Source organism: Heterodontus francisci, chromosome 37 (assembly GCF_036365525.1).
Source record: "Heterodontus francisci isolate sHetFra1 chromosome 37, sHetFra1.hap1, whole genome shotgun sequence".
Taxonomy (NCBI): Eukaryota; Metazoa; Chordata; class Chondrichthyes; order Heterodontiformes; family Heterodontidae; genus Heterodontus; species Heterodontus francisci.
The window spans coordinates 26,141,673-26,155,285 of NC_090407.1; the positions used below are offsets into that span (position 1 = coordinate 26,141,673).

General features: G+C 43.6%; 1 protein-coding gene across 5 annotated transcripts in view; it reads left to right on the forward strand.

Moving 5' to 3' along the window:
- atp13a2 (ATPase cation transporting 13A2) overlaps positions 1-13,613 on the forward strand; it is a 117,982-nt gene that overhangs the window by 79,073 nt on the left and 25,296 nt on the right. For all 5 annotated transcript variants that reach the window (XM_068017391.1, XM_068017389.1, XM_068017388.1 and 2 more), the window contains 6 exons: positions 1,067-1,255; positions 2,287-2,490; positions 3,511-3,615; positions 5,197-5,353; positions 8,255-8,375; positions 8,853-8,977. In XM_068017391.1, the coding sequence (XP_067873492.1) occupies positions 1,067-1,255; positions 2,287-2,490; positions 3,511-3,615; positions 5,197-5,353; positions 8,255-8,375; positions 8,853-8,977 (901 nt within the window). The remainder of the gene's footprint in view (positions 1-1,066; positions 1,256-2,286; positions 2,491-3,510; positions 3,616-5,196; positions 5,354-8,254; positions 8,376-8,852; positions 8,978-13,613) is intronic.

The window sequence follows — 13,613 nt, forward strand, 5'->3', positions numbered from 1 at the left end:
AGTGAAACTCACTGTAAGCTCGAGGAACAGCCCCTCATCTTACGATCAGGCATTCTACAGCCTTCTGGACTCAACATTGAGTTTAACAATTTCAGAGCATATCTGCCATTTAAAAAAAAACCCAATTAATTTGTTTTATTTTATTTTTTAACCATGTACTTGTCTTAAACTTGTTTTTCATTATTTTTTGCTTTTGGACAGAACTGTTCATCACTCTGAACTAATGCTTTGTCTTTTACTACAACTATTAGCACTTAGTTTGCCTTTTGTTCTGTGACATCTGCGTCATTTAATCTCTCCTGCCCCCCGCCCTATCTCACACCTTTCCTTTTGTTCTTCTTTCCCCCCCGCCCGCACCCCCACTTTCACTTGCTCAAAGCCTATTACATTTCTAACCTTTGCCACTTCTGATGAAAGGTCAGAGACCTGAAACATTAACCCTGTTTCTCTCTCCACAGATGCCGCCAGACCTGCGGAGTATTTCCAGCACTTTGCTTTTATTTCAAACATATCTTAAGAACAGTTAAAGAGTAAACTTGTCCACCTTTGTGTTCACTTCCAAGTGAATTTTTGTAACCGAGTGGTTCAGTTTGTGATGTCTGAGGAGCTTGTGATTTAACTGAGAAAAATGATCGTCTTCGAGTGCCTGTCCCAGGGGCCAGTGACGCTGACGGGAAGGATCTACTAAGTATTGTTTATTACTAAGCATAAATGACTTAGCAAATAGTGTGCTGTGTATGCCTTCATCATTGACACTATTCTCCTTGTCTAGTTAGCATTTTTATGTATAATATGAGAAATAGAATATATAAGCGACTGGATGTTCCAATGGAGACTGACACTTCAGGGCTAGTTTTCCAAATGCTTGCTACCAGCATGGATCCCTACCTGCCTGGAGCATATATTGAGAAATCCTCGTGATCACTCCCATATTTACCAATTTGAGATCCTGGTGGTGAGGCTCCATGTCAGGAGTGCATTTGGAAAATCAGCCTTTTACTATTTGGGTGTGACTCATTTTTTTGTCCTTTCCTGTAATATATGTTTTTTCCTTCTGCCAACGCAGGTGTCTGTGGGGCGACTGGTGACACGTATCCTGGATCTGATCACTATCGTTATCCCGCCTGCTCTCCCTGCAGCTATGACTGTTGGTACAATCTATGCCCAGAACAGACTGAAAAAATATGGAATATTCTGCATTAGTCCACCGCGCATCAACATCTGCGGCAAACTAAAACTCATCTGCTTTGATAAGGTGAGGTGGATGACAGTGGAACATATAGGAACATAGGAGCAGGTGGAGGCCATTCAGCCCATCAAGTCTCCTTTGCCATTCAATACAATCATAGCTGATCATCCACTTCAGTGCCTTTTTCCCACACTATCCCCATATCCCTTTGTCACTGGTATTTAGAAATTCATTAATCTCTGCTTTAAACATACTCAATGTCTGAGCTTCCACAGCCCTCTGGGGTAGAGAATTCCAAAGATTCGCTACCCTCTGAGTAAAGAAATTTCTGCTCACCTTGGTCCTAAGTGGCTTCCCCCTTATTTTGAAATTGTGTCCCCTGGTTCTAAACTCCCCAACCAGGGGAAACATCTTAACTGTATCTACCCTGTCTATCCCTTTCAGTATTTTGTAGGTTTCAATAAGATCACCTCTCATTCTTTGAAACTCTAGAGAATATGGGCCCAGTTTCTCTCATCTCTTCATAGGACAGTCCCGTCATCACAGGAACAAGTCTGGTGAACCTGCATTGCACTCCTATGGCAATAATCCCCTTCCTAAGGTAAGGGGATCAAGACTGCACACATTACTCCTGGTGCGGTCTAACCGAGGTTCTATAGAATTGAAGCAAGACTTTGCTGCTCCTGTACTCAAATCCTCTTGCGATTAAAGGCTAACATACCATTAGCCTTCCTAATTGCTTGCTGCACCTGCATGTTAGCTTTCAGTGACTTATTGACAAGGACACCCAGGTCCCTTGGTACATCTACACTTTCTAATCTCTTACCATTTACGAAATACTCTGCACGTCTATTCCTCCTACCAAAGTGGATAACCTCACATTTTTCCACATTATATTCCATCTGTCATGTTCTTTCCCATCACTAAGTCTGTCAAATCCCCTTGAAGCCGCATTGCATCTTCCTCATAACAAACATTTTCACTTAATTTTGTGGTTGCCAGTGATTGACTGGAATTGGGACTCTTAAGTACTATTGATGCATCATTGAGTGTGAAGTGACAGCAGCCATTCTTAAAGTTACCATTTTTCCTCTCAGACAGGAACACTTACAGAAGAAGGCCTAGACATCTGGGGAGTTGTATTGGTGGTGGGCAAGACCTTTGAGCCAATTGTTCATGACATCTGGAATATTAGTAGTCCAATGCTACATGCTCTGACTTCCTGTCATAGTGTCACGCTGTTAAACAATCAACAGATTGGTGACCCACTCGACCTGAAGATGATCGAGTCAACTGGTTGGGTAAGTCAGCTCTCAGACCAGGTTTTCTAGTGTGCTAATTGTTCTGAAGATGGTACTAAAAGGAGATGATGATTGCAATTGGTTGGGTCCCTCTTCCCATGATTCAAAAAGGCTTCCCAGAAAATATCCATGGGAGGGCAGGTTGGTACCCAAAGCTCGGAGTTTAGTTTTCTAGTTGTTTGAGAGAACTTATTGTAGTTGGATTTGTAAAGCATCTTGTGTTGAAACATCTCCACATGCTCTACACAGTGAGGTACAGTTAGTGTTATTTGGGCAAACATGGCTGCTATTCTGTACCAGTAACAACCCACAAACAGCAGCAGCGAGATGAGTGGGTAATTGATCAGTTCTTGGTATTGATGATTTGAAGGGGGATTATTTTCGAGGACGCTGGGAAAGCTTATTGCTATTATTTGAGTAGTGTAATGGGATCATTTTTATTCATTAAACCCAAGCCAGGAATTTACAAGGAAGAGCTTTCATGAGCTTCATGGCATTTCTTTCATTTCTGACTCCTTGTATGATTCTGAACTAACAGAACCAAGATCAAACCACAGTGTAAAATTATTCATTTAAAAATATTTTGTTGTCCTCGCCTCAATTTCCCCACTCAACTTTTTCTTCACAAGGTTGCTTCAAATTCAACACAGTCGCCCAACCTGAGAGGGGGCAGAGTCAAGGCATCTGGTGTGTGATGCTCAATAGCGCCCTGATCACTTTCCATTCAGATTCTGCCCTCCCCCTATGGAGAAGAACCTGACGCCTACTGAATGGCTACATTTGTGATGTCGCAATACCGACATCCTGCTCCATCATGGCACTACATCTGGAGCATCAACATTTAAGAGTATAACTGTGGAAAACTGAGATAGCTTTGGGTAGGATCCAGTGTTCAATTTAGTGTACTTGTCCTAACTGCTGTTTGGCTGGTGGTATGTGTAACCTGTGCTGATTCTCTGGGTATTGAGAGTTAGTCTGTAAATGACTTCTGTTTACACGGAGAACCTACTCTGCTTTCAGATTCTGACTGACGAGATTACGGAATCTGACATTGTCTCAAGATTTGGAATGAAGGTTGTGGCTGTTATGAAGCCTCCGCTGCTGGAAGAACAGCCTTATGGAAGTGTGAGTGCCTATGGTTAATGCTTGATGCTATGACAGTATTAACAATGTTACTACCTCAGACTAATTTCCCTTTTGGATTCCATATAGACCAAGTGATTAAAGTTTCCTATCAATAATGTCTGTGAGGAGTAACTAAAGGTGGTAATTTTGCTACCTAGTGTGGTAGTGAGGCATTAGGACCAGGAATATCCCAGGATCAATTCTTCATATATTGTAGATGTCAGCTGTGAAGGCATTAGAGTTGGCTTCATTGTGCTGGGGCTATGGAAGGGAAATATCTGGCAGGAGTTCTACTCCTCTTCTTATTGATCGACCCTGCTGGAAATTGCATGTGTATTGATGTTGGATGAGAACAAGATTGGGCTGAGTTGTGAGGCCCTCGTTTCTGAATGACCTGCGAACATTCACGATCTACCTTCAAAAATAAATAACACTTGGGTGAGTGTCAGTAATTTCAGAAGAAGAAAGAGTCTTGGAATTTAAAACAAAAACAGTAAACTAAATTGACTGGTCTCTGCCCAGTTTATCAGAACTAATCACATAAGTAGAGACTAATCAATTCAGTTTGTGGAAAAGCTGCATTGGTTCAGCTTCAGCACTGTTTAATTTAATTTTCCAGTCTCCTGACTGGCAAATCGTCCAGTCAGTGAGTTACAATGCTAAAACTAGTTGACATCGGTATTGTCAATAGCCCTGTGTTATTTCAAGTATACCTCAGGATGAGATGACAGAATCAAAACATGACTACTCTCCAACAAGCATCCTGGGCACTTCCAGTTAAAACGTGATAAGGTTATGATTCATAGACCAAATATAACTTTGGAATCAGAGAAGCTTGAATACAAAGGCTGTTACTTCAAAATTTGTGTAAACTGTATCATTTTACAGAAAAAAATGTTTGTTTCCCAAACCCCGAACCAAAAAATAATAACCATATATAATGTTATCAAATATGCTCCTTGATAATCCAACCTATCTGTGTGTTCTTGGCTCAGTCACTGTCTCTGGAGTGGAGTATTCAAAACTGTCTGGGAGCTTCCTGAAGACTGTTCATGAAGGCAATCGATAAGTAAACCACACAGCCTCAAATTGCAGTGATTTTTCAATGTGTGCCGTTATCTAGGTCAGCAAGGGTTCTTGCTCCTGATTGCTGTCCGTTGGCCACATCTTGGGACAGCAGTTAAAGACAGAGTTTGGCTTGGCTGTGATGCCTTCTATAATTAGCCTGCAGACGTTCACAGTCTAAGCTCACAAATAAATTTGCGCTTGTTGGATGAGGCAGTAAAGGGTGAACAGTGCCCATATAACTGGATCCTGGCTAGAACCAGCATCTTCAGGAAAGACTGGAGAAAGAGGTGAAACTTGACAAAATTGTTTTAGCAGGGAGTCAAATATTGTATGTCATGTTAGCTGCTGCAGAGTGATATTGCAGGGGAGATGGAGCTGGTTGACCTACAGGTTGTCCTGCTTTCTTGGCTAAAGAAAGATAACGTGAAGGCAAAGCCCCTGAAAATGGTTAGGTAGCGGTTCCTAACCTATAACATTTGCTGCATTTTTGTGCTCTTTCCTCCCCTCCCCCAGAAACAAGAGATGAGTTTGGGGATTATTCGTCGTTTTCCATTTGCTTCATCGCTGCAGCGGATGAGTGTGATCGTAAAGAAACCGGGAAATTTGCCAGTAGAGGCGTATATGAAGGGTGCACCTGAGATGGTTGCCAGCCTTTGCATAAAGGAAACAGGTAACTGATTAAAACTCACAGCTTAGGATTTACGTTACATTATCACAAAAATATGGAGCAATTTGGGGATGACTAGATTCGGCTATTTAGAATAATTTTAAAACTTTGATTTTTATTATTCAAGACTATAATCAAGTTGGATGTAAAGATTTCCCAGAATTGGGAGATGCAGTGTTTTCACAATGAACTCCGATGTTGTTACACATGGGGGGATAATTTGATCAAGGCAGAGGGAGGAGGGCAGAACAGAGAGGGGAGAGGAATTTGGCAGTTATGGAAACTGAGTAAGAAAAGTACCTCAGCAGGAGGGATTGGAAAACAACTTTGTGGTTGGCAGGGAGAGTTGTAGAAGCAGCTCAGACAGTGGGGTGGGGGAATGGTGGTTAGTAAAATTCTTCATTGGGGTATGGGGAAATGTTACCTTACTGGGTGGTGGGGGAAGGAATGGGGCAATTTCTTCAGCTGGGGCATTGAAAAAGTGCATCAGCAACAGGGAAGGGGGGAATCTACCTCTGAATTGAGAGAGTTGAGTGGAGTTGGAAAAGTGGATAAGGAAGCTCTGATCTTTCAGGCAGTGGAGAGTCCCTGCTATTTTAAAAACTACACAGTCCTGATTTTATTACTCTGAATAGGCCAGATTATTTTTAAAAAAATACACCACAATTTTTTTTACAAACAGTGAAGAAGTTCTGCCACTTAAAGCAGGGCCCATTCAAATGTTTATAAGAAACCAGAAAGTGTCACCTGTATTGGCAAGATTCCTTTTTTGAACAGGCACTGAACTGTCCAGGTTAGTTACTAAGCTAAGGCATTATTGTGCCAACAATGTTAACAATGGTTAATGGAGAAATTAACGTTTGGTTTCGGTCCTTTGTCAGATCTGGAAGAAACTACAGATAAAATAGCTTTGAAATAAGGACAGAATGTGCATGCCAGAGAAGTATTAAAATGTAAAGTCCTTCAGTAAAAGGCAGAAGATGGTTAAGTGGTTGAAATGGTAGTAACCTGGGGCATAATGAGAGAAATTAAAGACATTTACAAGGCAGAGAATGTGCGGGTACCTGAGGTGGTGGTGGTGGTTGAGGAGTAGGTGGTTGAAAGGCATGTAGAAATAGAAGCAGCAAATGGCTTCAGTGGCTCAGTAGCCTAGAAAGGGAAAGAGGTTAACACCAAGGATGTAGACCAACCCAACCCTGCCAGGACAGTGAGCCAATGGCGGGACTCCACCCCAAGCATCAACCTGTTCCCTCACCAAAGCGGTGATGCACACCCATTCCACATTACCAGTGTTTCCCATTGAACAGAAATGACAGTTGTAGTTGATGTCTAATTTATTAAACGCAATATTAATGCCAGAGGGCTGCAAAGTGCCTAGCAGAAGCATGTTGCTTGAGCTTGCATTGCACTTCATTAGGGCAGTGTTGACAGACAAAGACAGAGAGGACAGAGTATGAGTGGGATGGAGAATTGAAGTAGCAAACAGTGGAGAGCTTGGGTAACATTGTGGACAAAACAGAGGTGTTTGATAAAGTGATCATTAATCCGTGTTTTGTCTCTTTAGCGTAGAGGAGACTGCAGCAGATTAGATTAGATTAGAGATACAGCACTGAAACAGGCCCTTCGGCCCACCGAGTCTGTGCCGAACATCAACCACCCATTTATACTAATCCTACACTAATCCCATATTCCTACCAAACATCCCCACCTGTCCCTATATTTCCCTACCACCTACCTATACTAGTGACAATTTATAATGGCCAATTTACCTATCAACCTGCAAGTCTTTTGGCTTGTGGGAGGAAACCGGAGCACCCGGAGAAAACCCACGCAGACACAGGGAGAACTTGCAAACTCCACACAGGCAGTACCGGAATCGAACCCGGGTCCCTGGAGCTGTGAGGCTGCGGTGCTAACCACTGCGCCACTGTGCCGCCCTATTAACAGTATTAACAATAGGTTGGAGAAGTACAAGTAAATGGTTGTCTCACCCAGAAAGAGCGTTTAGAGCCCTGCTCAGTGGTGTGGGAGGAAGCGAATGAATATATGTTGTATTTCCTGCAATTGCAGGAGAAGCAGGTGGCATGGGTGATGAAAGAGTCAACCAGGATGTCAGAGAGGGAATGGTCCCATCAGAAAGGGAGAGAACATGTTGGAGGCAGTGGAAGTGACAAATGATGTGTGGAATGTGGAGGCTGGTTAGGGTTTAAGCTGAAGACATGGGGACTCTACTGTGGCTGAGTAGTGGGGAAAGAGTGAAAGCAGAAGCAAGGCAAATGAGTTGGAACTTGTTGGGGGTCCTGCCTATATATCATAAGGGGATCTAGAACCGAGGTAAAAGGAGGACATGGTGGAAGCTCTGGTGGGTAAGATGTGATGGAGATGGAGAAACTTGAAGAAAAGAATGGTGTCGTTGTAAAGTAGTGGAGTGGGAAGAAGTATAATCCAGGTATTTGTGAGAGTTAGTGGTGAAAACATAACATAGAAAGATTTATGACACAGAAGGAGACCACTCGGCCCATTGTTTTCATGCCAGCTGAAAAACAGCTATCCAACATAATTGCACCTTTTGGCTCTGGGTCTGTAGCCCTGTAGGTTATGGCAGTTCAAGTGCATATCCAAGTGTTTTTATATATGGTGAGAGTTTCTGCTTCTACAGCCCTTTCAGGCAGTCAGTTTCAGATGCTCACCACCCTCTGGGTGAAATAATTAATAGAATGGTCTTGTAATAAATGCCAGTTTGATGGTAAGGATTTTTTTGTCTATGGAATTCTGTATACTAGGAGTGAATAGTCAGGTGTTTGGTGCATGGGATTCTGTGTTTGGGTTGAAATGAGATGTATATTTCCGTGGAACTGGTTGTGTTTTCAACCTAAATATATATTCATTCATTTTTACTTCCAGTTCCTGCTGATTTCTCGGAAATGTTAAGTCACTATGCAAGGGATGGGTACAGAGTTTTAGGACTTGCATACAAAACACTGAGTAAGGACATTGCCTTTGAGGCAATACACAAGCTGGAAAGGTATGAAGCTGCTATTATGGTCATTGCTTCTCTGAACTGTCATCTGTTGGTTCTCAATTTCAAAGACCCAATTTAACAAGCTCTTAATCCTCCCACATCCACCCTCTGTTGTAATTAAGACACAACACACTGTCTCCTCTTTCTTTATTCTTTCACAGGACCTCAAAACTCTGCACTCTTCCTCCCTCGGTTTTTTATATTCCTGACACGATCCCAACCGTGGCCTCCACTAATCACTACTCCCTTGCTGTTGGCCTGTAATGTGAGGCTTGGCCCTTCTCCTTGGTTTCTAACTAACAATGCAACATTTTGTGAAAGGCCTTCATTGCTCTACCCTCTCTAATTTGAGTGTTTGAATGCATTTAAACTAGGGTGTAACCCCTGGGGCAGTAGGTTCCACCTACATGTGTTGCACATTGGAACGCAATGTCTGGCTGCATTGCAAGCTTCAATAGCTATTGTGTTTTCTTTGGACAGGAATTCTGTGGAGAGTGAGATGACATTCCTGGGATTCCTGGTCATGCGGAATATTTTGAAACCAGAAACTAGGCCTGTCATTGACAGCCTGAATCGAGCCAATTTTCGGACCGTAATGGTGACAGGTAGGAGCTGTGGGTTGTGTGGGGTGGCAGTGCTGTTATGAAGTGTTGGGAGTGTGGATAGAGAGGACACGGGTAAACTTTTGTCTGGGGTATTTCACCAGCCTGCATGGGTCTATGTTGATTGATCACACACTGCCCTCTGTTGGTTCCTGTTGGAAACACCTGACCCATATGATAGAATCTGTGTTTTGTTTGATCTCTCTGCCTTTCAGCCCTTTTCCTGCACTTTTCCAAATTATTTTCTCCCATATCTGGAGATTTAAATTCTTACTGGGCTACAGTTCCACAGGCAGCAGCAGCCTTTTGGTACCTTACCAAAGTGTTAATTCTGTATTTGAGTCTGGACAATGTAGGCAGGATATTCCATTATGGAGGACATCACAGCCCTCACTTGTCATTCAGTCTTGGCAGAAGTCCTTAGAAAGTGATCAGAAGCAGGAGCTTGGGCTGATTTTTGTTATTACCCCCATTTGTGCTAGTCCAGAGGTGCTGAGTTAATTCCAGCTCCTTAACTACTGGTAGAGATTAGTTAATCAGTACAGACTAAGCAGTGAGTTTGAGAACCTCATGGTTTGTATAAGTAAACTTTAAATGCCAACCTTAAAACAGATATTAAGATTAACTTCTGGGTTATAATCAGTTTTAACAGCTTATTTATATAGCATCTTTAATGTAATAAAACATCCTAAGGTGATTTACAGTAGCATTGTGGCGCAGTGGTTAGCACCGCAGCCTCACAGCTCCAGCGACCCGGGTTCAATTCCGGGTACTGCCTGTGTGGAGTTTGCAAGTTCTCCCTGTGTCTGTGTGGGTTTCCTCCGGGTGCTCCGGTTTCCTCCCACAGCCAAAAGACTTGCAGGTTGATAGGTAAATTGGCCATTATAAATTGCCCCTAGTATAGGTAGGTGGTAGGGGAATATAGGGACAGGTGAGGATGTGGTAGGAATATGGGATTAGTGTAGGATTAGTATAAATGGGTGGTTAATGGTCGGCACAGACTCGGTGGGCCGAAGGGCCTGTTTCAGTGCTGTATCTCTAAATCAAAATCAAATCAAATTATAAAACCAAATATGACACTGAGCCACATAACGAGCCAATAGGTCAGATGACCAAAGACTTCGTCAAAGAGGTAGGTTTTAAGGAGTGTCTTAAAGGAGAAAAGCGAGGTAGAGAGGCAGAAAAGTTTAGGGAGGGTATTCTAGAGCTTGGGGCCCAGGCAGCTGAAGGCACAGCCATCAGTGGTGGAGTGATTCAAATGGGGGTTGTTCAAGTGGCTAGAATTAGAGGAGCACAGATATCTCAGGGTTGTGGGGCTAGAGGAGATTATAGAAATAGGGAGGGGTGAGGCTATGGAGGGATTTGAAAACAAGAATGAGAATTTTAAAATCAAGACACTGCTTGACTGGGAGCCAATGTGAGCACAGAGGTGATAGGTGAACAGGGCTTGGTGTGCGTTAAGACACGGGCAGCAGAGTTTTGGATGACCTCAAGTTTACGGAGAGTAGAGTATGGGAGACCAGCCAGGAATGTGTTGGAATAGTCAAGTCTAGAGGTATCAAAGGTACGAATGAGGGTTTCAGCAGCAGATGAGCTGAGACAGAGGTGAAGTCAGGCGATATTAGAGGTGGAAATAGGCAGTCTTAGTGATTGCGCCAATATGAGATCGGAAGCTCATCTTTGGGTCAGATGTGACACCAAGTTTGCGAACCAACTGGTTTAACCTCAGACTGTTAACAGGGAGAGGGATGGAGACAGTAGTTAGGAAATGGAGTTTGAAGCGGGAACTGAAAACAATGGCTTCGGTCTTCCCAATATTTAATTGGAGGAAATTTCTGCTCAACCAGTGCTCCATGTTGGATAAACAGTCTGATAGTTTAGTAACAGTGGAGAAGTCAAGAGAGATGGAGGTGAAGTAGAGCTGGGTGTCATCAGCATACATATGAAAACTAATGCTGTGCTTTTTGATGTCATCGAGGCGCAGCATTTCGATGAGCAATAGGAGAGGACCAAGGATAGATCCTTGAACACCAGAGGCAACGATGCAGGAGCAGGGTGAAGCCCTTGCAAGTGATTCTCTGGCTACGATTAGATAAGAATGGAACTAGGTGAGAGCAGTCCCACCCAGCTGGACGACAGTGAAGAGGCGTTGGAGGAGAATGGCGTGGTCAGCCGTGCTAAAGGCTGCCGACAAGTCGAGAAGGATGAGGAGAGAAAATTTACCTTTGTCACAGTCACATTGGATGTCATTTGTGACTTTGATAAGAGCTGTTTCGTTACTGTGACTGGAGTGGAAACCTTATTGGAGGGACTCGAACATAAAGTTCCAGGAAAGATGGGAACAGATTGGGGAGGTAACAACATGTTCAAGGACTTTGGCGAGGAAAGGGAGGTTGAAGATGGGACAGGGGTGTTAAGGGTTGTTTTTTTGAGAACATCAATGACGGCAGATTTAAAGGAGACAGATAATACCTGAAGAAAGAACCATTAACAATATCTGCTAACATGGGGTCCAAGAGGGGAAGTTGGGTGATCAGTTTAGTGGGAATAGGATCAAGAAAGCAGGAGATGGGTCTCATGGACAAGATGACCTGTGAGAAGACATGAGGGGAGATAGAGAAACTAGAGAAAGATGTGAATTCAGGGCTAAGGCATGGGGGAGCACTGGAGGAGGCTTGGCCAGACACAGCAGAGGCAGCTGATTTGATGGTCTCGCTCTGAGTGACAAAGAAATACATGAGCTCCTCGTACTTATTGTTGGAGGTGAGGGTGGAGGGGAGAGGGGTTTTCGAAGAAGCCTGGGTTTGTCTTTGCATTCCAGGATGATCCTGGAATAGTGAGCAGTTTTAGCAGACGAGCAGGACCTGGTAGTGTTTTAAGTGGTCCAGCCAGATCTGGCGATGAATGGCCAAGCCAGTTGTCTGCCATATCCTTTCAAGTTCTTCCCATATGATTAAGGGATCAGAGATAAGGGCCATACCAGAGGGGGATGGCCAGGGTAAGAGAAAGACAGAAATGGTTTTATTGGGGACTCGGGCATTAAAAGTGGAGGTGAGGGTGCAGTTGAGAAAATTAGTATCTGCAGGAATGTGGTGGTGAACAGACGACCAGAGGCTGGCCTGTTCGGATTTTGAAAGTGTAGTTATAAGTGAATTGGGGGATTAGTGTTTTTTTCAGGGATGGATACAGAAGGAGGTAGGATTGGGGCATGGAAGGTGGTTGTGAGTAGTGGGTAATACAAGGAAGTGATCGGAGATGGCCTTATCTATAATTGATATAGGACTAGCAAGACCATGTGAGATGGCAACGTCGAGTGGGTGGCCGTGAATTTGAGTTGGTGAGTTTACATGGAGGGAAAGATTTATGGAGGATAAGAGGGCAGTGAACTCTGAGGAGAGAGAGAGAACATGTAGAGTTGAGAAGGAAGTTGAAATCACTGAGATTGAGAAGTCGTTTGGTGCAGAGGCTTAGAGAGGGATGTACTAAAAATTTTTATCATATCTCGGAGGGTGGTAGTGAATGATTTTGAAAGCGAGATGACAGGGGTGAAACAAGGTGAGATGCTTAAAGGAGGAGAAAGTGCCAGCAGAGTAGGTGGTCAGGCCAAGGTGTGATCTGGTGATAAGTGCCATACCACCACAATGATGATCTTGGCCGGGCTCATGGTGGAATATGTAGTCAGGCTGGGAGGCTTCATTAAGTGGCAAAGTGTCATCATCCCTTAACCAGGTTTCCTTGAAGGCCATGATGTCAATACAATCATCCACAATACGTTCATGGATGGCAACGGCCTTTTCACAAGTGAACGAACAGAGCGAGGGAGATGCATAGAGGGGTAGTGAGAGCTGGTAGTGTCCACAGGGCCGACAGTGGGTAGGATGAGTTGGACAGGAAGAAGATTGGCAAGATTAGCCCCCCGCAGCGCACTGGGCGGGAAGATTGACAGAGTGGGATGGGGCATTTGGGTTTAATGGTTAAAGTGCACACTGTCTCACACAAGGGAATCCTCAAGCTCAGTAATTTACCTCTTGAGTCAGTACCTTATAGCGAGGGTCTTTTATTGCATAATCTGTTCCAGCATTGTGATCTGCCGGCCTTTGTCACTTGGTGCCAGTGTCATGAACCCAGGCATCAATTAGCCCTCTGGTCTGGGTGGCTCCTGCTGCTTACTTATGTTGTGATTTGGTTTCCATGGAAACAAGTGAGAACCTGCTTCATTGCTTCTCTGGTGCTTGGATCATGTTGTATTATCATGTAGGTGACACCAGTTATTAAATCCCCTTCTTCCTCCAAAGTCACCCAAAAAAAAACAAATTGACTGGATGTATTGACTTGGGGATGTTGAAGTCACAGCACAGTTGCCACATTTGCCTACATAACAGTCACTGCACTTCAGATTGATTGTTTGTGGCACTGAGACATTTCAACATGTATTGATAAGTATTGATTTGATGGAGAAACTTGCAAATAAGCAGGTGTGTCAGCCGTTCACCATTTCCCCTGCAGCATAGAAGGGCTCTTCACAATTTAATACAATGCCGCTACAAAATAACACACTGTGTGACAAAGCAGAATAGCATTACGCATGGCCACAGAACATTCGAGAATGCAGTTAAACTTCATTCCAGCAGACTTTTGT